The sequence below is a fragment of the Mycteria americana genome, chromosome 4 (genome assembly GCF_035582795.1).
Source record: "Mycteria americana isolate JAX WOST 10 ecotype Jacksonville Zoo and Gardens chromosome 4, USCA_MyAme_1.0, whole genome shotgun sequence".
Classification (NCBI taxonomy): Eukaryota; Metazoa; Chordata; class Aves; order Ciconiiformes; family Ciconiidae; genus Mycteria; species Mycteria americana.
In genome coordinates, this window is record NC_134368.1 from 10,998,001 (window position 1) to 11,019,677 (window position 21,677).

At 37.3% G+C, this 21,677-nt stretch overlaps 1 protein-coding gene across 4 annotated transcripts in view; it reads left to right on the forward strand.

Annotated features, from left to right (window-relative positions):
* The window catches only part of FAM193A (family with sequence similarity 193 member A), an 83,707-nt gene that overhangs the window by 51,787 nt on the left and 10,243 nt on the right, over window positions 1-21,677 (forward strand). For 3 of the 4 annotated variants that reach the window (XM_075499625.1, XM_075499626.1, XM_075499629.1), the window contains 10 exons: window positions 5,153-5,230; window positions 6,840-6,952; window positions 7,107-7,349; window positions 9,383-9,536; window positions 9,636-9,815; window positions 12,933-13,184; window positions 15,585-15,783; window positions 17,056-17,328; window positions 17,671-17,953; window positions 20,267-20,453. In XM_075499625.1, the coding sequence (XP_075355740.1) occupies window positions 5,153-5,230; window positions 6,840-6,952; window positions 7,107-7,349; window positions 9,383-9,536; window positions 9,636-9,815; window positions 12,933-13,184; window positions 15,585-15,783; window positions 17,056-17,328; window positions 17,671-17,953; window positions 20,267-20,453 (1,962 nt within the window). The remainder of the gene's footprint in view (window positions 1-5,152; window positions 5,231-6,839; window positions 6,953-7,106; window positions 7,350-9,382; window positions 9,537-9,635; window positions 9,816-12,932; window positions 13,185-15,584; window positions 15,784-17,055; window positions 17,329-17,670; window positions 17,954-20,266; window positions 20,454-21,677) is intronic. The other variant, XM_075499628.1, reaches the window with a different exon arrangement.

The following is a 21,677-nucleotide window of genomic DNA, read 5'->3' on the forward strand; positions in this document are numbered from 1 at the left end:
GGAAAAGGGAAAAAAAAAAAAAAACATACCCCACAAAACCCTCTAAGCTTCCAAAATAATACTGCATTAAATGAAACTCAGAGGAAGAGATTGCTTTTAAAAACGATTGCATGTTGCATAGTGTGATGACGACCTTTGTACCACTGTCAAAATCAGAACTCCGGAGTCTCACTACATAAATATTTGAGACCTCTGAAGTTATCCTTTTTTAATTAAGTATATGTTCTGACAGCTGATTCTTCTGAGTTTGTGCTACATTTCAGAAAATAATCATGTTGTTGTGCCGACTCCTACATTGTCAAGAGCTTAATTTTTTGAAAAATAGCTGTTTATTTTGCAAGTGGTTGTTTATACTCTCCCAAAATTGCTCATGTGATTTTTGTCTCATGTTCAAAGAACTTGAATTTTTTTAAAACACCTCAGGATAAGGCTTTGAATACTGTATAGTTCAATCTTAAGTACACTAGAAGAAAGACTATGTCTTGAAATAGTTGAAGATACAGAATTTTATAGAACTTTTCTTGTATTTTGAAGTTTTATGAGCATTAGGAATATGGAGATCCAATTTGAGATTTAGGAATGCTATGTTACTCCTATAGATAACAAATGTATTTTAAAGCCTTATAGTACACTGTAAATGTCCTTCAGAAGCTGTTCCCAGTGATAAAGATTTAAGTGAACTTTTAATTCCAGTACCTTCAAGATGGAGACAGGACATAAATAATTTTATTTTTAGAGATTGTTCTATATTTGGGGTCTGCATCTGTGAGCTATCAGTTACAAAGTTTTCTCTTGGTCTGGCTGCTTTTGTGCACCTAAATATTTGATGGCAGATCAGTAAAATTTCATCATCTCACATTTTGTGCTACTAGAAGTCATTTTCCCCATGGTGTCAGGGTGTCGTGGCTGTCTGATACTCTCTCTCCAGTAAGAAAGGGAGCCTAGTTCACTTCTCATCATTCACTTACTTTTCCAAAAGATGGAATTTCTGTAGAGTTCCATTCATATCAGGCTTCTGACTGGTTGATCTGCACCACTTCAAAATCAACTCTTAACTGATTTTTCTGTATTTCTCTCTATCAAATGACCATGCAACTGCCATAAGTACTGTCTTACAACATTTTTTTTATCTTCTCAGTGAAGCCTGTATCCTCATGCAAACAGAAACCCTTCTGCTGTTTGGGGAAACTTAATATGATGACTTCTTATTTCCTAATGACCAAAAAAACCTGCAAAGGGGGTGTGTAGGGGAAACAATTCTAAAACTTAAACCGTCGAATTTTAAAGGAGATATTGATATTTATATTGGTATTTATATGTAGAAAAAACACTTTCACAATTGTGCCTTAAACCCCATGTTGGTGATAACCTGTGGTTATACTCTCTTGATCAAAAATGCATCATTCAGTATGACCATCTTACCTGAATTTGCAGTGATATTTTTGTGAACAAGGTAGAAATCAGAAAGCCTGGCTACTATGGAAACTGTGGATCTTAACAGTGAATGCATGTTCATTATTTTCTGCCTCTTGGCTTAACAAAATTGTGAGGCTTTATTGCTAGTGTATCAAGGGTTAGAACACGCAGACCCTCACAGAGGAGAACTTAAGAATGGTCCTCGTTTATCTACTGTGGAACTATGCCCAAAATTTTAGACAGGGCATCAGCAGAGAAAGTTAATGGACCCTCCACTACAGTATGTTATGTTACTTGTCCTTGGGGAAAAAAGTGAATAGCTTTTGCAGGCAATACAAATACTACATTTTTATTTTTTTAAAGACTGTAAGACAGCTGTGTCATGCACAGACATGTAACTTAATACACTGCTATACGATGTGTGTATGCTGTAATAAAATTTAGAATAAGGATTCGTTCATATCAGTACCTGTGTTCATCACATGTTAAAATCTGAGGAAGATATTTAGGGTATCTGGAATACAGGAGAGTTTAAATGTATGCAGCCTGTACCTCCAGATCCTGTTTTTCTTACCAAATTTAGACTACACTTAACTCAGGAGGTCCTAACTATATCTGGATCATTCCCATAAGTACTGGCTAGATAGTCACATGTACTTTGTGTGAAAGTGTTTCCTTTTTTTACTGCTGGCTCCCACAGAAGAAAGGAATACAGGAATGCCTTTTCGCTGGGCTCTTGTGGAGCTGGGCGAGCTTCTTGTCTCTCCATATTCGTGTGTGATCGACTTTTTTTTTTTTTTTTTACAGTCCTGGTCAACTTAATAGAAAGAATAGTATTGTACAGCCATAATTGTTTTGGATTTTGTCTTTATGGTGGTTGTATAAATAGTTGAAACACTAATTGTTTTTGGGTGCTGAGAGTTTGTGATAAGAGGATTTTTATTATTTCTAGTGAAACAGTCTAGGAAAATAGATTAGATTCACAGGTGGAATTTGGGATGCTCAATGCACTATTCACAGTTGATACAGAGTTTAAAATTTGGAAGCAACAAGCATCCTATGATGTATGTATGAACATCAGAGTTCTCACAGGTGATCTAGTGGTATGTGTCAATTCTGACCAAACTGCTGGTTTTGTTTCATGATTATTTCAGAATGGAAAAATACTTGTTTATCTGCCTGTCTGACTTTACCATGTCTTGTCTGATGGGCCTCAAATAAACAGGGAGGAAGCAAGAGGGTGGTAGTGGACCTCTCTTCTCCATTGGGCAACAGTGATAGCATATTCATTGCAGATGTGCAAGTGAAGTGTAAATTTTTCCTTCTGATGACATTTGAATTTTATCTCCCACTCCCTAGCAGAATTCTTGGGCATGAATCATGTGGTTTGTATTGCAGCTGCTTTGCTCTGCTGAAATAAATATTCATTGGGGAAAAGAAAGAGGGGAGAGAAGTGATTTCCTATTATTTATGGAATTAATAACTTAAGACACTTGCAGACATGGGGTGTTGGAAAGGCTGCGAGGTTGGAAGTAGGAAAACTTTAGCTTCAGCCCCTGTTCCCATTAATATGCAAGAGTACCAAGGCTTAAACCATGCTGTTTTCTGTGACAGTTTCTTGGCAGGCTTGAGTAAGCAGCTCCCAGTTAATGCACTGGCTGTTTTAAACTTCATTCTTTGGCATTGAAGTCTTCTCTTACAATGTATAGTGAATGTAGGTGCCTGTCTTTGATGGTGAGGATTCAGCTAGGTGGCAGAGCACCTAAACCAGTGAGTATTGCTATGTTTAAATATAGCTCAAGGGTACTCAGAAGCTGGTAGCACAGCCAGGATGACATCTCTGATGTTTTTGGCCACAGACTCTGCAGTACCTTTTAGTATGTCAAAGAAATAGTACCAATGGTTCAAGAATATTTCATACATGCTTTTTTTTTTAAAAAAAAAACCCACACATGCACATGATAAACTCAGTTTTTGGTGTTAATGTAACCTCACTGGAGCAAGGGAAATCAAAATCCCCAGTAGTAATTAGAATTACATGCTGCTGATTGTTTCAGCAATTCATTAGGCAAAACTTTATCACTTAATACTGTTTCAAATCCCCAGCTTAGAATTTCATTTTTCCAAGTTAAATAATGATAATAGCAGTAATACTTATGTTAATAGTAAGACTTTAAACTTTTGATCAAGTAAGAATTTCTGGAGGCATGCTTTTGGAGGAAAAAAAAAGATTGCTAGTAGTGTAACCTACTGGACTTCAGCTCACTAACATATCTTTATGAAGCGATTTGTTATATTCTATAAGGTGGTAGATTTTTTCTTTTATTATTTGGGTAAATGAAAAGAAGAACTGTAAGATAACCTAGTGTCCTGGTTTTAGCTGGGATAGAGTTAATTTTCTTCCTGGTAGCTGGTATAGTGCTGTGTTTTGGACTTAGTATGAGAATAATGTTGATACCACACTGATGTTTTAGTTGTTGCTGAGCAGTGCTTACACTAAGTCAAGGACTTTTCAGCTTCTCATACTGCCCTGCCAGCGAGGAGGCTGGAGGTGCACAAGAAGCTGGGAGGGGACACAACCAGGACAGCTGACCCAAACTGGCCAAAGGGATATTCTGTACCATATGACATCATGCTGAACAAAAAAAACTGGGGGGAGTTATCCGGTGGGGTATGGCCACTGCTCAGGAAATGGCTGAGTATCAGTCAGCAGGTGGTAAGCTATTGCGTTGTCCATCACTTGTTTTGTATACTCTTTTATAATTATTATTATTATAATTTTCCCTTTCTTTTCTGTCCTATTAAATTGTCTTTACCTCAACCCACGAGTTCTACTTTTTTTTTTTTTTTTTTTTTTTTTTTTTTTTTGTTCCAATTCCCTCTGCCATCCTACTGCGGGGGAGTGAGCAAATGGCTGTGTGGTGTTTAGCTGCCTGCCAGGTTAAACCACAACAACCTAGATCATTGTTTTTCCTCACTGATTACCTAGTGCTCTTAAAATGTTGTAAGGTACAATAGGAGAAGCTTTGTTCTTGCATTTTGCTGTGTTAAAATTCATGGAAGCTTTTGCATTCTGTCAGAGTGAATTTATTTACTAAAGCAGAAAAATTTGTGTACAAAAAGTTACGGGCTCTATGTGCATTTATGGTGATATGATTCAGGAATGAGTAATTATAAAATATTTTTCCAGCCTTCGATAAATCATGGGCATGAAATAAATTGAGGCATAAAAGTGGTAAATAGTGTTAGTCTAGGTCACTACTTAATTTTGTTTACTCTTCTAATTTTTTTTGACTCTCTGATTGGGTGGTTAGTTCCACATGCAGTACATCAGAGTTTGCATTTGAGCCTGTGTTGAGGCCTCGCTGAAAGTTCTGTATCTCTTAATGGATTTTATTTCTTTAATGGATTTTAGTGGATCTGAGATGTTGAGGATTTAATGCTAATCACATTTTATTGAAAATGCTATGAAAATATTTAATGAAAAGAAATATTAACGTAAGGAATGACAGTGGAAAAATCGGATTGAAAAATAGTGTAAATGAATATAAAATCTTACATTTAAGTGACTCAAATCAAATGATTAGCAAATAAAATACACTTTATATTGACTAAGTATGTAAGTACTTTCAAAATAGTATAGACGAGCTAGGTTTAATGAAACTGATAGACCAATTGACCACAGCATAAGATTTCTATGATTGAATCAATAAGTTTTCCTTAAATTCTGTTTTAGATGGCAATGAAAACAAAACAACGCATGCTAAAGGAAGACTGGGAATTTTTTAAACAGAGGCGTTTTATTGAAGAGCAGGTAGGATTTTTTTTTTTTAATACCATACTGAGGTATACTAATGCTTCATGTATATTTATAAGATGCAAATAAATGGGTGTAGTATATTGTACTAGTCCTATATGATCTAATTCTGCAACTATGCCAGGCATGAAGTTTGGTCAGCTAAAATACAGAAAAGCAAGATCCAAGAAGAGTATGTAATAGTATGTAATCTCAGTTACTACAAGGTAAAAACATAAGTACCATAGTCTTAAGATTGAATACCAGGTGTTTAAAATTCTTTACAGAATAAAAGGGGAATTTTTGCTGCCTTAGAGTGGGATCCAAAACAGCCAATACATTAAGCATGGAGCTGCCTTGATGTACGTGATGGGGAATATTGTGTTCAAGAGTGTAACAAATTCCCTTGTGTGTGCAGAGCTGGGGAGGGTGAACCATGGTGGCAGGGCAGATGATTGCATCTGTTATGACTCTGGAGATGGCTCCTACATCTGTGTTGTGGGGAAAAGGCTGAGCAGAACTATCTGCCTTTTTTAAGCTGTAGCCAGAGAGGAGCCAGTAGAAGTTCCTACCTTATTATAAAACTATCTGCTGTTTAAGACACAATACTTTCTTCTGTAGCCTAGAAGTGTTCAAGTATGTATCATGCTTTCCATAAGAGTACAGTGTGACTCGGCTAGAGTCAAGACTGAATGGGGAACCTCTCCGTTCCTGGACCACTGTGTAGAAAGAAATGCTAGTCATGAGCCAGAGAAGTGAGTATGACAGTACATTTTAATAAACTTAAGCTTAAATTGGCAATGTCTCAAAGCAGTCATCAGTAAGTACTTTTTCCTTTAAGGAACATAAGCCTGTGTTAACCATGTCTTTAGAACATCTGGTATACAGGGCTCCTCAGAGGACTTGAGGAAGAATCCTCTTTTTCCTTGATCTTAATTGGGCTTAAGTGAGCTGTAAGCCCATGGCTGCTTAGGTAAGGATCAGGTCTGGGCATCTATAGAAGTGGAAGCTTAGGCACATCCTTGTTTAACCTAAGGTTTGTAGGTATCTAATGAAATTAGGTGCTTTCAGGATTAGGCCTCTGCTAGGTGGAAGTTATTTGGATTGTATTTTGACACTAATGCAGTCAAGTCCTGTTTTGGGTAGCTGCTCCATTCCTTGAATCTATCCCGTTGTGGCTACAGAATTAGTCCTAATTCTGTTTTGCAAGCTAAGGGTGAGTTTGCATTCTCTCTCCACTTGTCAGCAGTGTCCTTCTGTGCATACCATGAAACAAGACAAGAACTGCTCAAGTTCAGAGTGCGTCAGCAGAAATACCATGCAAGATGCCCATACAAATGAGTCAAGGAGACAGACTTGGCCACTTTACTATTTCATAGTAGAAACATACTTTCTTTGAAGAGTTTCAGTGCCAAATGTTTGTTGTTTGTAACTTTTTTAACTTCTTCCTTTTTTCACTCATGATCAAAACACGACCTTCATGAAATTATTCTGAATTAGTCTGCTTTTAAAATATTTTGCCCAAAGAACCCTTTTTGATTATGTAATTTGTTAATCATGATGTGCCATTGAATTGTTAATGGAAAGACTTGCACTACTAAAACACTACCTTTGTAATTTACTTCAGCTTAATAACAAGAAAGCACTAGCTGGGGAGAACAACTTCACAGACACAATGAGACACATGCTGTCATCACGTTTGAGCATGCCTGACTGTCCCAACTGTAATTATAGAAGAAGGTGAGCTGATGTTTTTAATATGAAATCATAATAAATCATTAATTTCTTGTTGAAGGAAAAAGGAAATACATTACTGGAACAAAGAGTGTGGTTACTTTAAATGAATGCTTCTTAAACAAGGTCATAAAAATCTGTAATCTTAATTCTTGAACAGATGTACTTGTGATGACTGCAGCCTTTCACACATTTTAACGTGTGGCATCATGGATTCTCCTATAACGGATGATATCCATATTAACCAGTTACCACTACAAATTGATTCTGCTCCGGATTATCTATCTGAGATCCGCCCACCCAGTATGTCTTCAGCAAGTTCAGGATCAGGTTCCAGCTCGCCTATTACAATTCAGCAACATCCCAGACTGATCCTCGCAGATAATGGTTCTGCACCAACTTTGTAAGTTCTTTTATCTGTTTTAAAATTTTGTAATGAATTAACTTAAGCAGGCAAGTTACATTGGCTGACTATTAATAATAATAATTTATTATTATTATTAATGTATTGGCTATACATTGGCTGACTATAATTATTACAATTATGTAATGCTAATTTTGCCGCAGAAAATTATTTAGTAATGGTACTGTATTCAGGAGACCACAACTCCAGTGCTATATGTTGTGCAAACATTAATTTTTAAAAAATCCTGTGAAGTTCTTAAAAATTTCTGGAGACATTGACTTAACAGTATTGTTAAAAGTGTATGTAGTATGTACGTTCCTGCTGAGATTACAAGGACATCAGATACTGATCTACTTTAGAGCATCATTTTAAAATGTCGCATTTTATTAGACTGAGCAAGGGAACTGGTGATCTTTACTTTTGAGGGATGGCCATTTCATATGAATCGGTTTAGTTCCAAAAAAGCCTTTATTAGGAGGCTTTTAGGATTGTTGAAGTTGTGTTAACTCAAGTCTTGCATCAAAAATTATTGTTCCTATCAGAAGTATCTGCCACCGTCTTTATTTTATTCAGATCACAATGACCATCAGATTTGAGGCATTAGTCTAATGGTAGGCTTCTGCCGCTTCCATAATTCTGAAGGGTCAAAACTGCTTGGTAGGCCGGCTTCTGTACGTGGTTAGGGTACAGCTAACCAGCAGTCTTCTCTGTCCTGTGATATTCTAAAGGTATATTTAAAAAAACCCGACTTCAGTACTGGTGGGAACACTAACAAAATACCTGTTGTCAGTACAGTCAAGGGAATTGGCATTAGCATTCTGTGTTAATGTGGTGTGATGAACGAGGACAGTGCAGATGTGTGGGATGTTTCTCATGAATATCACTTCACTAAGTTCAATTTCCTTTAAACGTTTACCTTTGCATCTACTGCCATCAATAGTTTAATCTTCCATAACAGGACTTTAGTTTCTGAACCCATTTGGGGAGCGCTTGACAACAGATTATGTAGTGGTATGTTTAGCTACATATTCTTAACTGTGTGGTTTGCAATTTCTGTAAACTCTCATTAGTTTTAGTGCTGAAATGTCCAGAATTGTTCAATTTGTCTCTTCAGAAGCTAGTTCTGTTGAATCCAAGTATTATTTACTGTAAGAAGCCTATTTTTAGGGAAATACCACTGCTCCTTGGGGAAGGGCCATTTTATGTCTCATAATATCTGCTGTGTTTTATTTCCTCATTGCACATTTGAAATATGCCTAATGGTGCCATCATGTAATTAAATTTTGGCGCAGTATCTCATGGAATGCAAAAAAATAAAGTGCACAGTTTAAGAGCTCTTTTAAGAGCTCTGGATTACTGTAGAAACATGAACTAACCAATCTTTGCAACACTTCCCTGGAGCGGGTAATTAAACATTCATGTTCTTTTACTAGCTGTCGGTACAGAAAAAATTTCCATTAAGTATTTTAGAGCAGGTTCTGAAAAGCACGTAGATGTGGGGTTGTCTAGGAACTAATTGCTATTGAGAAATTTGAGTTACTGTGATGTGTTCAATGTTCCCTACTTACTGTTGCTGGTTTGATATTTAATGTACAGAAAAACCTGAATTTTATATTGTACTTTTTTCCACTTCACACTTTCTGTGAAGGAAATCATTGGCATAAGGCTTTTTTTCATCAAATTAAAGGTCATCTGTGTCCTGTCATTGTTAATTTGATAGATTCTTGGTCAGAAAACAGTGATGGAAAAATATTTCACACAGAAATAGCAGAGAATCTTATTTTTGATCCAGTCTGTTGTTCAGGCATGCAACTACTGTATTCAGTAGGATTATATGGCAAGTTGCTTGATTTTATTTGCTTGAAAAAATAGGTTCAGTTAAACAACTTGGAAGACAATCCTTTACTTCCTAATTGGAACATTTATACAAGTGATGCCCTCAACGTTATTTCATTTTGGTATTCTACCTGCTTTCACAATAACTGAGGTTACCGAGCACTGTGATTTATCTAAGCCTCTTTTCCCCTCAGTGGTAGTGATGACGAAGATGTTGCGCCATTATCAGCAAAATTTGCTGATATCTACCCACTGAATAATTACGATGATGCAGAGGTGGTAGCCAACATGAATGGAATTCACAGTGAGCTAAATGGCGGAGGTGAAAACATGGCATTGAAAGATGAGGTACAGCATTTACAGTGTCATATCTTTCTGGCAGTTGGATGTGCTCGCTGGAGAAAGGCCTGTCCTTCACCCCTATGTTAATGAGTTAATGTTGTCCAGTCTCCTCAGGTGAGCAGTACTAGCAGCAGTTCCTCAGAAGCAGATGATGAAGAAGCGGATGGGGAGAGCAGTGGTGAACCACCAGGGACTCAAAAGGAGGAAATGTCTCTAGGAAAAAGGGCATTAAGGAAAGATGAAGCAAAAATGGATAGTCCACCACCTTCTTACCCCAGTCAGCAGGTATGGTAATCTAAAAGAAACCCTTTTAGTAAATTAACTTTTGAAATATGGCTGCTTGAATGACAATACATTTACATCTTCAATTAAATATTTAACTTTTAATGTATTAAGTTATCCGTAGGTAGGTATGATACCTAAAATACTTTTCAGCTGATTGTACATTGTTATGGCTAATATCTTCCTATAGTCAAAATCTGAAATATGTTAGTTATATTGAAGGTGGCTTCAGTAAAAGGGGGAAAAAAGCTTATTCCTGCCCATATGAATGAGAAACAGAAACTAAGAAGCATTTCTGCTTGGAAGTTTGAGCTTAGTCTTTCTGAAATGTTAGTGTTAAGTTATTTGAAATTCATTCGGGGCAGGAGGAGGAAATTATATAAGTACTTAGTTAACAGGCACTTCTTAATAATTACATCTGAGGACTAACTTTCCCTGTTGAAACCATGTGTAGTTAGATCCATTGCATGACTTATGGCATGGGTCTTGGGGTAGTTGATGGTTTGTTTTGGTTCTGGTTTTTTTTTTTATTGTTGTTGGGTTGTTTTTGTTTTGGGTTTGGTTTTTTTTTAATAGTTTAAGATTATTAAGCTCTTTATTGTAAGGTCACCAAACCACCCAGAGAACGAAGCCTAGAGTATTTGCTCAGCAGGTAGTGGTGTTTGGTTTAACAGCTGAGCACCAAAGCAAAGCATCCAGTGGACTTGTCTTTGTGACTGTGTGGCTTTCTAATCTGAGTTACCCTGAAGCTACAGCATGGGCTGGCTGCTTTGAGAGGGAACATACCAGTCGCTTTTATTGCTTATTGTACAAAAGAATCCACATCAGAGGGGGCACCTTTGAGAGCTTAAACAACAGTCAGGTGGGAATTCCCATTAGATGTTCCCCTGTGGTTAGGATGTTTTTAAGGCCTTCCACTGGGAGTATTTTCTCATGTGTTAAGAGTATTAAGCTACTTTTCTTCCCGCAAGTATGTTGAGATTTTTTTTCTGTGTTTGGCTGACCAATGGCATAATACTTATATGAGCTGAGACCTCTGTCAAACTAGTTTGGTGAACAGATTCAGCATTTGTTGTGGAAAATCAAATGAGATTATGTAAGTCTGCTTGCCTTAGGGAAGCAAACTAAAATGCAGGATAAAAAGGCGGATTTAACCTTTCTCTTTTTTGTTTGAGGAAAAAGAATTTTCTTGGAATTATTCTGAGGAACTCTTAATGACTTTTTTTTTTTAGCCTGATTTTCTAATCAGAGCTGAGTATCTACCTTGTAACACTTCATTCAAGTGACTGATTTCACTGGTACATGTCATGTGCATTTGAGATTTTTTGGCATTATCTGTTGGGGCTGCTCGTTTACTCGGTATCTTTATTCCTCTTTGGATTCTTTTTCATGCTCAGTGTCCAAAGGTTGGTCAGAATTGGATTTTGAATCTCACCATACTGTTTGACATCTTTTTTTCCATTTTCATTTGTTAGTAGGTTAGTATTGGTTTCTTGATAAAACTAATTTTTTATGAGGAAGTTGGTTTTTTCCTCTCTGTACACCTAATTAATTCAATCATTGCATTTGGTTTATGAAATCTTTGGTTGTTAAAATATACCTTGTGTCAAAAGCTGTAGTGCTTTTAAGTGATAATGAAGAGTTATTTGTTTCTGAGAGGAAGGCATATTGAAGAGGAATACCACCTGTCAATTCTTTTCTAGAAAGCTAAGTTATCTAATGTTGCTTTTTGGAAAAATGTGTACTGCCACATTGCTGGGAAAAATAGCAATTGGGAAGTGTTCCTGGTATTGCTTCTGGTAAAATTATCTTCATTGAAATGTCAGATGACAGTGGCAGGAAAAAGTACTGAGCTGAGAGAGGGAAATGGAGCTGCTCTTTCCTGGGATGCTTTTCTTCCAAAGTCTTGAATCCTTTTGAGGCAACAGAGGCTAATGATACCTTGAGATCAGTAAAAGGTTCTAACAGGGCATGGATTTCTCATGGTTGATGCAATTATGAAATGTTTCATGAGAAATGTCTGCTTCACACGATCACAGAATAGTTGAGTTTGGAAGGGACATCTGCAGATAGTCTAGTCCAGCCCTCCTGAAGTTCAAAGCAAAGTCATCTAGAGAAGGTTCTCAGCAGTGTGTCTGGTCGGGTTTTGAGTATCACCAAGGATGGAGGCTCCAGAACTGCTATGGGTAACATGTTCCAGTGTTCAACCACTCTCACAAATAAACAAATGCTTTAAGCTTGAGTGGAATTTCTGTATTTCAGGCTGTGCTCATTTCCTCTTGTCCTTTCATGGGATACCACTGAGAGAGGAGTCTGGCTCTGTCCTCTTTACTCTCCTCTTCCCCGCCTGGTCAGGGAACACACACTGATAAGATCCACCTGAGTTTTCTCTCTTGAGGCTGAACAGTCCTAGCTCTCTCAGCCTCTCCTTGTATGACACATGCTCCAAGGCCTAAATCATCTTTGTGGTCCTTCACTGGACTCACTGCAGTATGTCCACATCTCTTTTGTACTGGGGAGCCTAGAACTGGACCCAGAACTCCAGATGTGTCTCACTAGTGCTGAGCAGAGTGGAAAGATCACCTCCCTTGACATGCCAGCAGTGCTTTGCCTAATGCAGCTCAGAACTACTTCCAACTTTATCAGCTAATCAACCCTTATTACTACTCTTTACACATACTGGTTTTCCATATGCTTGGAAAATTGTGGAAAATAATAATCCAATTTTATTTTTTTTTATAGTGGGGTAATTAATTGCCTAGTAATGATCAAATGCTGTCAAGGTTCCTATTCCTGTCTGTTCTTGATTATTTGTATCAGTATCTTGCTTGTCACTGATAGTGGACATTAAATATCTGTATAGTCTGAAATGCTGTCAATTTTTAGGGCATTCTTTTCTTAACTAAGATAAAGATCCTCCAATAGTGCTTTTACTTCACTACAAGGTTTTTGCATTGGTATTAGATGAAAGAATTCTGTGGGTGCTCTGAAAATATTAATTGATGTATGGAAAATGAAACAATATTAATGATTACTAAGAAAAAAGGATGGGGGAAATAGCTGATTTTATTGTCTGTTGAGTAGATTGAAAAAAATATTATTTTTTTTATTTTCTTACAGGCTGACCAAGGTCCAAATGCTTGTGAATGTCACGTTTGCAAACAAGAAGCCTCAGGTCTAACAGCCTCCGCACTTGCAACTGGACGCTTGCCTGCTGGCCACCAGTTTATGAATCCTGAAAAACCTGCACATCCTGCACTTCATCTTTATCCTCATATCCATGGACATATACCATTGCATACAATTCCTCATCTGCCTCGTCCACTTATCCATCCCACCTTGTATACAGCCTCTCCCTTTACACACAATAAGGTAAGTCTGACAAAGGAGATGGATGCATCCTGGTCCAAGGAAAGATACTGTACACCTGTACAAACCAGCATGACTGAGTATCAGTGAAACCTTGAAAGTTGCTTTAAATTGTGGTCTGTTTATAGTAGTCCTTTTGGAGGGAATAAGACAGATTCAGAACTGGTGGAAGGTTCATACAGCAGGGCTAAGGGTAGCTTTTGTCAGGAAGACTGATAATTTCCTTACTGTGATTAGAAAGAATGTGGAGTCAAATGAGTCTTCAGTGATGGAAACAGTAATGGGGCTTTAGTCAGTGTGATAGGACTAATTAAATCTTCATTTCCTATATACGGAAGGCCAAAATTTAATATTCCGTTTTGGCAATAATATCCTGAGGTTTCTGGTTCAAAATATTAGTGATTTAATTTTTTTTTTTGAGACAGTTGAGGCATAGGAGTCTATTTTTAAGTGGTTTTGTGCTTTGAGAGAACTTGCTTTTTTGCAGGTTCTGCAAAATTCTTTTGACCCAAAATTTGTAAGTAATAAACAAAAGAAATATGTGGAACAAGGATCGGGACCAGGTGACTGCTTTTCAGAAGTATGAGTCAAAAGCAAGAATTACTATTAATGTGGTGTTGTTTCACATAGTATTTAAATCAGTCGAACTGTGGGTGCTGCCGAAAGGGGCAAAGCCTTTGTCATTAGGTACATATACCTGTCATCTCCCTTTCATCTGGTCTTGTGATCCTGTGGTTGCAAGGAGAGTAGATTAGTTCACTAAGATGACTATTACTTACTCTTAACGTCCTTCCTAACATCCACTTTGTTTTTTCCTGTCTTATCGGTGTCCCTTTCTTATCTTTGTTGCAGTGTCCCAGCCTGCCATTTCTCAACAGCCCACTGCTGTTCTTCTGAAACCCCTAATTGTTGTACCCCACCTTCTGCCATCCTTCCAGAGCTCTTTTTACATCCCTATAGCAGTCTACTCAAGCTCCTATCCATCTACTCCAGGTCCCATCCCTGATCTCTGCTGTCTTTCCTTTCAGAAGACCTTTGTGTAGTGGAACGTCTGCAGTACACTGTCAAGGCTATACCAGAAGCCCCATGCAGAGTAGCAGGCTGCTAGCACTGAGTAGCTTTGTAATGCAGGCCAGGTCTATTAGCTCTGGCACAGCACCTGAACCAGCTGGGCTGCATGTATTTATGTTATGCTGGAGCTAGAAAGACATATGTGGAAGCTGAAGCTTTAGGGAGCTTTGCCTTTGAAGAGCCAGCTGAATTCAGCAGAGCTGGTAGTGAATGAGCTAATAAGCCCTCCTGGATCAGGCTTGGTTCATCATGGCTAGGCCGTTCTGCCCTGTGAAGTGTTTCTTTGTACCCATGTACATGAGTTTTCTTTAATGCAGGATGCTCCAGCCCCTCCCACCTTCAGCATTAGTCAAATAATGAAAATCCTTCTGTACAGAAAAAGGAGACTGGGTATATAAGTAGTTTGCTTGGCCATGAGTGTTTAGACTTTCATGTCTGAAATGTCATTGGACTCATCTGATATTTTTAATATCTATGTCTACTTCTGCGTAGCTTTTCATTGCATCAAATCTAGTGCAAAAATAGAACAAGCTCACTTTTCCTTGGCTTTTTTAAAGGTAACAGTAATTGAACATAATGCTTGCATTGCACAAGGTCTCTGGGAGAAAGTTACAGTTTAGAATGTGAATAAACAATTTCAGCTAGAAGAAATGGGGTAAGCCAGAACAACTTGCCTCTATAAAACAAGAAAAAGTATGTGTTCCCTTTTTTCCGCAGTTGCTTCTGAGAATAAAAGGTGTATTCCTTGCCTGTAAGTTTTAAGTCAGGAACCTGTTAATACTTGAAAATGAAAAAAGCAGAAGAATATAATCAACTTTAAAATTATGTTTTCAAATAATAAAGTGTTCTATTTCTTTTTCTACTGCACTTATTTTCAATCCTGAAGTGTTTGTAATCCATTTATCACAATTGTCCTATGTGGTAATGATTATCATGTCACAGAGGATTGGTTTTGGCAGCTTGGGCTTTGAAAGGTAATAATTCCTAACAAGTTCTACGTTCATACAAATACTGTTTTTAATTAAAATGAGGGCCTACCAATATATAGTAACCCAAATATTTTTGGAGAACGCTTTTTTGTATTCATCAGTTAGCTGAATCTAAAAGCAATGTTTGCGATTATAAAATATATACATACACATAAAATCTGTGTAATATATTATCTGCATTAAAAATCAACAAACCAGTCTTTTTATCATTCTGGGAAATACTGTTTATTATGCTTTTTATAATGCCTTTGACAATTGAAACACTATGATTTGAGTATTGCTGTTGGAGTGACTGTGTAAGCAAACAGAATATTAATGAGGAAAATACTCTTTATTTTTGTAGGCATTACCACCAGCTCCAGTTCAGAATCATACAAACAAGCATCAAGTATTCAATGCATCTCTCCAAGATCATATTTATCCAAGCTGTTTTGGGAGCACTCCAGATTGGAATAGCTCTAAATTTATAAGTCTTTGGGGATCAGAGATGATGAATGACAAGAACTGGAATCCTGCTACATTTTTGCCTGATACAATTCCTGGTGAGGGTTTGTTACTACTTCACACTGACTAGTTAAAAGCCTTATGTTTTGAAATGGAGTGTGGCACTTTTTTCCAGGAATGGTAGGTTTCATCAGCGTGGTTTTATAAGATGGGATTCTGGCAGAGATTTGCTGCCACTTCTACTCCAGTGGGGCTGAAAATTGAAAAATAAATTCTTATGTACTGGGGGGAGGATGCTAAAGACAAAAGAATAGCATGCTATTTTTCACCTACAGTCATTGTAGAGGTATTTTTGTCATCAGAAGTTTAGGGTTGCAAAGAAATGGGAATTAAGGGAAAACTTAAATAACTTTTGGTCTTCTGCCACAAAGGCTTGCTCTTTTTCTACAAGGTTGTAAGAGCACTGGTAACATGATACTACATCCTACTTCTTATAATGCACAGAGATAACTGCATTGTCATTCAAAAAGACAGGGGCATAAATCAAGCAAGAGATGAATTTAAGCCAGGAAGTCTTTGGAAATACTAATGGTTAAAGTAAAAGAGAATAGAAGAGAAATAACAACACATATAGATATAGATATCTAGCTTTCCATTCACATCATAGCAAATATTGAAGTGTCTTTTTTATTTTGACTTGTATGAAAAAGGACACTTGGTTTTGTGTGTTGAAGTTTTTCAGACTGATCTGCTGCTAACTTGTGTCAAGCTACTGCAGTGATATTTAAAAGGAAAGGCATTAAAAACCTCTAGAAAACTTCCCTAGTAACATAGCTCATCCATTTACAAATGTAGTTATGGGTAGCTGTTCCAACAGATAGTTAGTGGCAAGCTTGTGTGGAAGGTCTATCACAAAGGTGTTACTGTAGTTAGCTGGAATTACCAATAAGTAAAGATAAGATTTATGATGATGTATTCATAGAAGGATATGCTGTTCCTGCTTACAATTGTTGCATGGCTAACGTGGACTTCAGATTAGCATGTAAAATGGTTTCCAATTTTAATTTTTAAATTATAAGTGGATAAAGGTATCTGTAGCATCTTTGCCACTTGTTAACACACATTTAGTAGTGTTTTTAAAATTGTAACTTTAAGGTTTGTGACTTCTGCTCTGAGACTTCTTAGCACTTTGTTACAGCTCTATTATATGGGGGGAGGGAGGGGAAGAGGAAGATCACTTCACTAATCCTACCAAGCCAACACTAACAATATAGCCTTGCTTGTCTGCATCTAAATTGTTGAATTTTTAATTCTAAATGCTATAAAGACAATTCTGTGATTCTTAATTACTATGTGTGTTTCAATTGAAGGGAGTGATATATTAGCACCAGCACTCTCAGAAATAAGACCCGAAGCACTTCCTACTACATCTAGCAATGAAGCGACAGCAGTTACTGACAGCAAAGAGAAAAAAAATGCTGCAAAGAAGAAATGTCTGTACAATTTCCAGGATGCCTTTATGGAAGCTAATAAAGTTGTCATGGCAACCTCTTCTGCCACTTCTTCTGTCTCCTGCACAGCTACTACGGTGCAGTCAAGCAGCAACCAATTCAAAGTATCATCCAAGAGACCTTCATCAATAGGTAAGGATTTGTAATTGACATACAGCTTAGTAACTGACTCAAGTACATTTAGCTAACCATAAAGATTTATATGTGTTTATTTTAGTAATATTATGTATCTTGATGATTTTTGTTAATCGCTGTTCTTACTGCTCTTGAGTTGTTGTGTCTGTACTTCTGGATTAAAGAACCTTGTGAAAGACCTTGATGTTAGAGTTTGGGACTGAACAGAAAGATGTTGAAATACTGCCCCATTTTTACAGAAGCTGAGAACATCCAGCACTTTGCATGATTGTTTGGGTAGTTAATGGAGACTTATTAATTCTTTTTAATTTTAAGTGGTTTCTTTTTTCCCCAATTTAGGTGAAGTGTTCCACAATATTAATAAAGAGGACCATAGACATTCTGCACCAGTTGCACCACGAAATAGTCCTACCAGTTTAGCGTCCCTTCCTTCACTGTCTCCTGCTGCACTGTCTCCAGCCTCTACACCACATCTTCCAAATCTTGCTGCTCCTTCTTTCCCCAAAACTGCTGCAACAGCCCCTGGATTTGTGGATCCTCATTCAGGTCTTTGTCCTACTACAGTTGCACCTCCTACTTCAACCACAGACAGCTCTGTAAGTGCCCCACCAAGTGTCTGCAGGTAAGTTTGTTGTTGTTATTGTGTTGTCATTCTTTTTTACAGTAGAAGGGGAATTAAAATACAGATACCTTTTCTCCTTTGCCAATGGTTGTAGCGTGAAAGAAGAGCTGTCTGTGTTCAGCAAATGAGATTGAATTCTGATACTTAGTACGTAACTTGGTGTGAGACTTTACAGGTATGATTTCCATTGCAGAATCTAGTTACTGAGTTTAGGGGCTTAAAAACAAATGTTTGCTCACTTTTAGAAATGTGGCCTGGTGTAAATAAGTCAAGCTATATTCTTTCTTACTCTGTCATTATCAGTAGTGACTGCTGCTGCTGACACAGAAACCTGTTGTATAGTATATCTGTTTTCTGTCATTTTGGCATTCCATGGCAAGCAGGAATGAAAACTTAAGGAATCTGTAGACAGATTTAGCTCAAACTATAAAAAGGTCATACGTGGTCTTGAAACCTGCCACATAGTAACACATTTTCCTGACTGCACTTAAGACTTCCTAGGTGTCAGTCCCACCATTTATACAGTGGTTGTAGTGTGGAAGGATGTTCTGATTTCTGAAGGTTTTCAAAGGTCTTGGAGGTTGGGAGGAGTTTGGTGGAGCTGTCTTCTGGTAGTGTTATGTATTGTGGCAGACTGACAATGGTGCCAACTCTTTGATATGTCTGAAGAGTGCAGGCATAACAGAAAAGCAGTTGAGTCATTGCTCTAAGTACTCTGACCTGTAGGGCTGTGTCATGAATGTAGTCTCCTGGCTACCACAGTAGTTTTCAGAAGATGATGTGAGATTTAGGCGGAGTTAGATAACTGCATACCTGAAGTGTTTCTAAAAATGCCCTTATTTCTGTTATCAACTGGTTTTATTCATGGTATCACAAAATAAGTAACTGTTCTTTCATGCTCGAGAAATTATTGCAATTTTGTAAAGGAACTTTTTTACCTAGTACAGGGAGACAATTGAATATAGGCTATTTAATATGATAGAAATCCAACTTTATCATCTCCAGGTGCTAACACGATAAAGTAATTTTAGTTCGTAAGGAGTGAACTGGGAGAGAACCCAGAAACAATTATTGCAGTCTGTATGAATCAGTGATGTGCTATAATGGGAAAAACTGCTTTACGCTCTAGTCTTTTGATCTAGCGAGTGAGCAACAGAACTAATGAAGCCTTGATTTCTATGGAATTGTATCTGTTACCCCTAGCACACGCTATCCCACCGTGCCGTTGGGCGCTGTAATGCTAACTCTCAACAGGCAAGAAACAGTGATGCCGAGGCTGCTCAAACTGACTAGTCAGAATGTTTGCACTGACTGGCAGTATCTCCTGTTATGTGCAACAGTTTTGCGTGCCTTTTCCCTACATAGTTACTGAAGTTGAACTACATAGTTACTGAAGTTACTTTCCCTACATAGATACTGAAGTTGAACAATTTTTCATTCTGTCCTGGTCACTAATTCTGGAAAAACTTGGGGGGTGGGGGCGGGAGAGGGGGCAGGGAAGTGAGCTTAGAAAGGAGATTCACATATATTTTGCAGATAAGGCGGATTATGGCCTGTTTTCACATTTCTAACATAAGAACAAAGAAATACTAGTGCTAGATGAGTGGATTTTTTTAAAAAACTACTTTTTACATTTGAGGCAAGATCACATCAGTTGTAGAAGAACTGGATTTGTAGACTTGTTGGGCGCACAGTTATGCAGAGCTCTGGAGAGAATAAACTGCTACGTACCTGCTTATTGAAGAGACATGCTGGTATTTCCCCTTGAAAATAAAGGTGCAAACAGGGTAATGGGAACATCTTGTTTTTAGCTGACCTTGAGTTTTTTATTCAAGTCAAGAGTTTGAAAATCTATCTAAAATCAGGGGGTTTTAGAAAAAAGTTGAGTACTTTGCAACTGCACAGCTCTCTTCAGACCACAAGTGATGAGATGGGCAGCAGTTTCAAAACCATTCCGTTTTAAAAACCTAAAATCACTACTTCTGAAACTATTTTACCTGTTTAAAGCCAGGAAGAACACTTCCAAAACTCATTCTCTAGGCTGCTCAGTGAGTCACTAAATGAGTTTCTCATAAATCACTTTCCCATGTATCATCTTATCTTGCTGCTTGGTTTTGAGCATCTCTGTTTGAAAACTACTGGATGAAGGCTTTAGGATTTGATGCATCACTGGTGGCTGATATCCCAGTTTGAGAATCATTGTTCCTGGTAGATGTATGTATAACTGTATATGTTTTGTTTTTGGGTTTTTTTGTTTGTTTTTTTTTTCCAAATACCTGGAGTCTTCATAAGCTTTTTCTTAATTTAACATAGTGATCCTGATTGTGAGGGCCATCGCTGTGAGAACAGTAACACGTATGATCATCAACAGTATGATGGAGAGGAGAGCCAAGATGAAGACAGCTGTTCAGAGCATAGCTCCAGTACCTCAACATCCACAAATCAGAAGGAAGGAAAATACTGTGACTGCTGTTACTGTGAGTTCTTCGGCCATGGAGGAGTAAGTTGTTGGATTTTAATTTTTTTTAATTTGATTTTTTTTGTCACTTACTCATCATTGATTGCATGTGGTTTACCAGACTGCAACTAAGGGGGTGGCATTGGAGCTTGCTCAAGAGAAGTAGTAAAAGGAGCATGGTTAGAAAGTAATTTTCCTCTTTGATACGAATAACTGAAACAAACCTTTCTAGTTGAAAGCAATTCAAGAGCAATAAAAATGACTAAAAGATTTAGGAAGCAACTGACTTGGGTAATAGATACACTGTGTTTGACTGAAACTGCAAACAGGGGCATTGAACCATTTAAATAACTTTACAATGTTCATGCACTCATCTGTAGTAGTGTAATTATAAATAATGCGATGAGTTTCGGTAAAAGTACGCTTAATATAGGATTTTTTAAAAATGTTCCTGGCAATTTATGAGCCATTCTCTCATGTATAAAAATAGCAATCCTCAAAGTATTAACTTGATTTAAAAAAAAAAAAAAGAAAAAAGAAACTTTTCTTACCTAGAACTTAGGCAGTGTAAGTTTAAATTACACTTTTATCAAAGGAAAACCCAAACTGCATTTTTCCTGTTTTCAATATTACAAACAATTTTCTTTACTGGTGCATTTTGATAGGCACTGACTTGTATTTGTATTTAAAGGGTGTTTTGAAGAAATTATGAAGTTCTAAAGCATGCAGGTTATACAAAATCTTTTCCCTTATGTTCTATATTTTAATACTTAACACTTTGTTTGAAGCATCCTTACGTTAACTTCACACCAGTAACATGTCTAGTGAATTCTTGTAATCATATCTTTTCTTTTGCACAAGTGAAATGCTAAAAGCTGTTAAGTTGCCACATGAATTTTTTTCTTAACTTAAAATTTCATTTTCCTGCTGGCCTTATTTGTAAATCTGTGTATAGTCCGTTTTAATAACTGGTTAACTAGTAGAATTTGAGTCTCTGGCATTTTTTTCCTATCTGAAGTAAAAGCGCAGTTTATTGGCCATGTATTTGATTAGATTCAGTTTCATCTTAGGGCTTGAAGTGAATTAAAAGCCCCTGCCCTGTGGCTGAAAGGGGCAGGGGGTAGATCCCGTTTCTCATTGCATGTTCCCACCATGTCCATGATTGATCTGTCTTTGATAGTCATCTGATTGCACACTAAGTTATTCATTTTGCTGAAGTGGCAGAACGTTACGGGATTTTTAAGTTAATAGGCTTTGTTTTGCTGG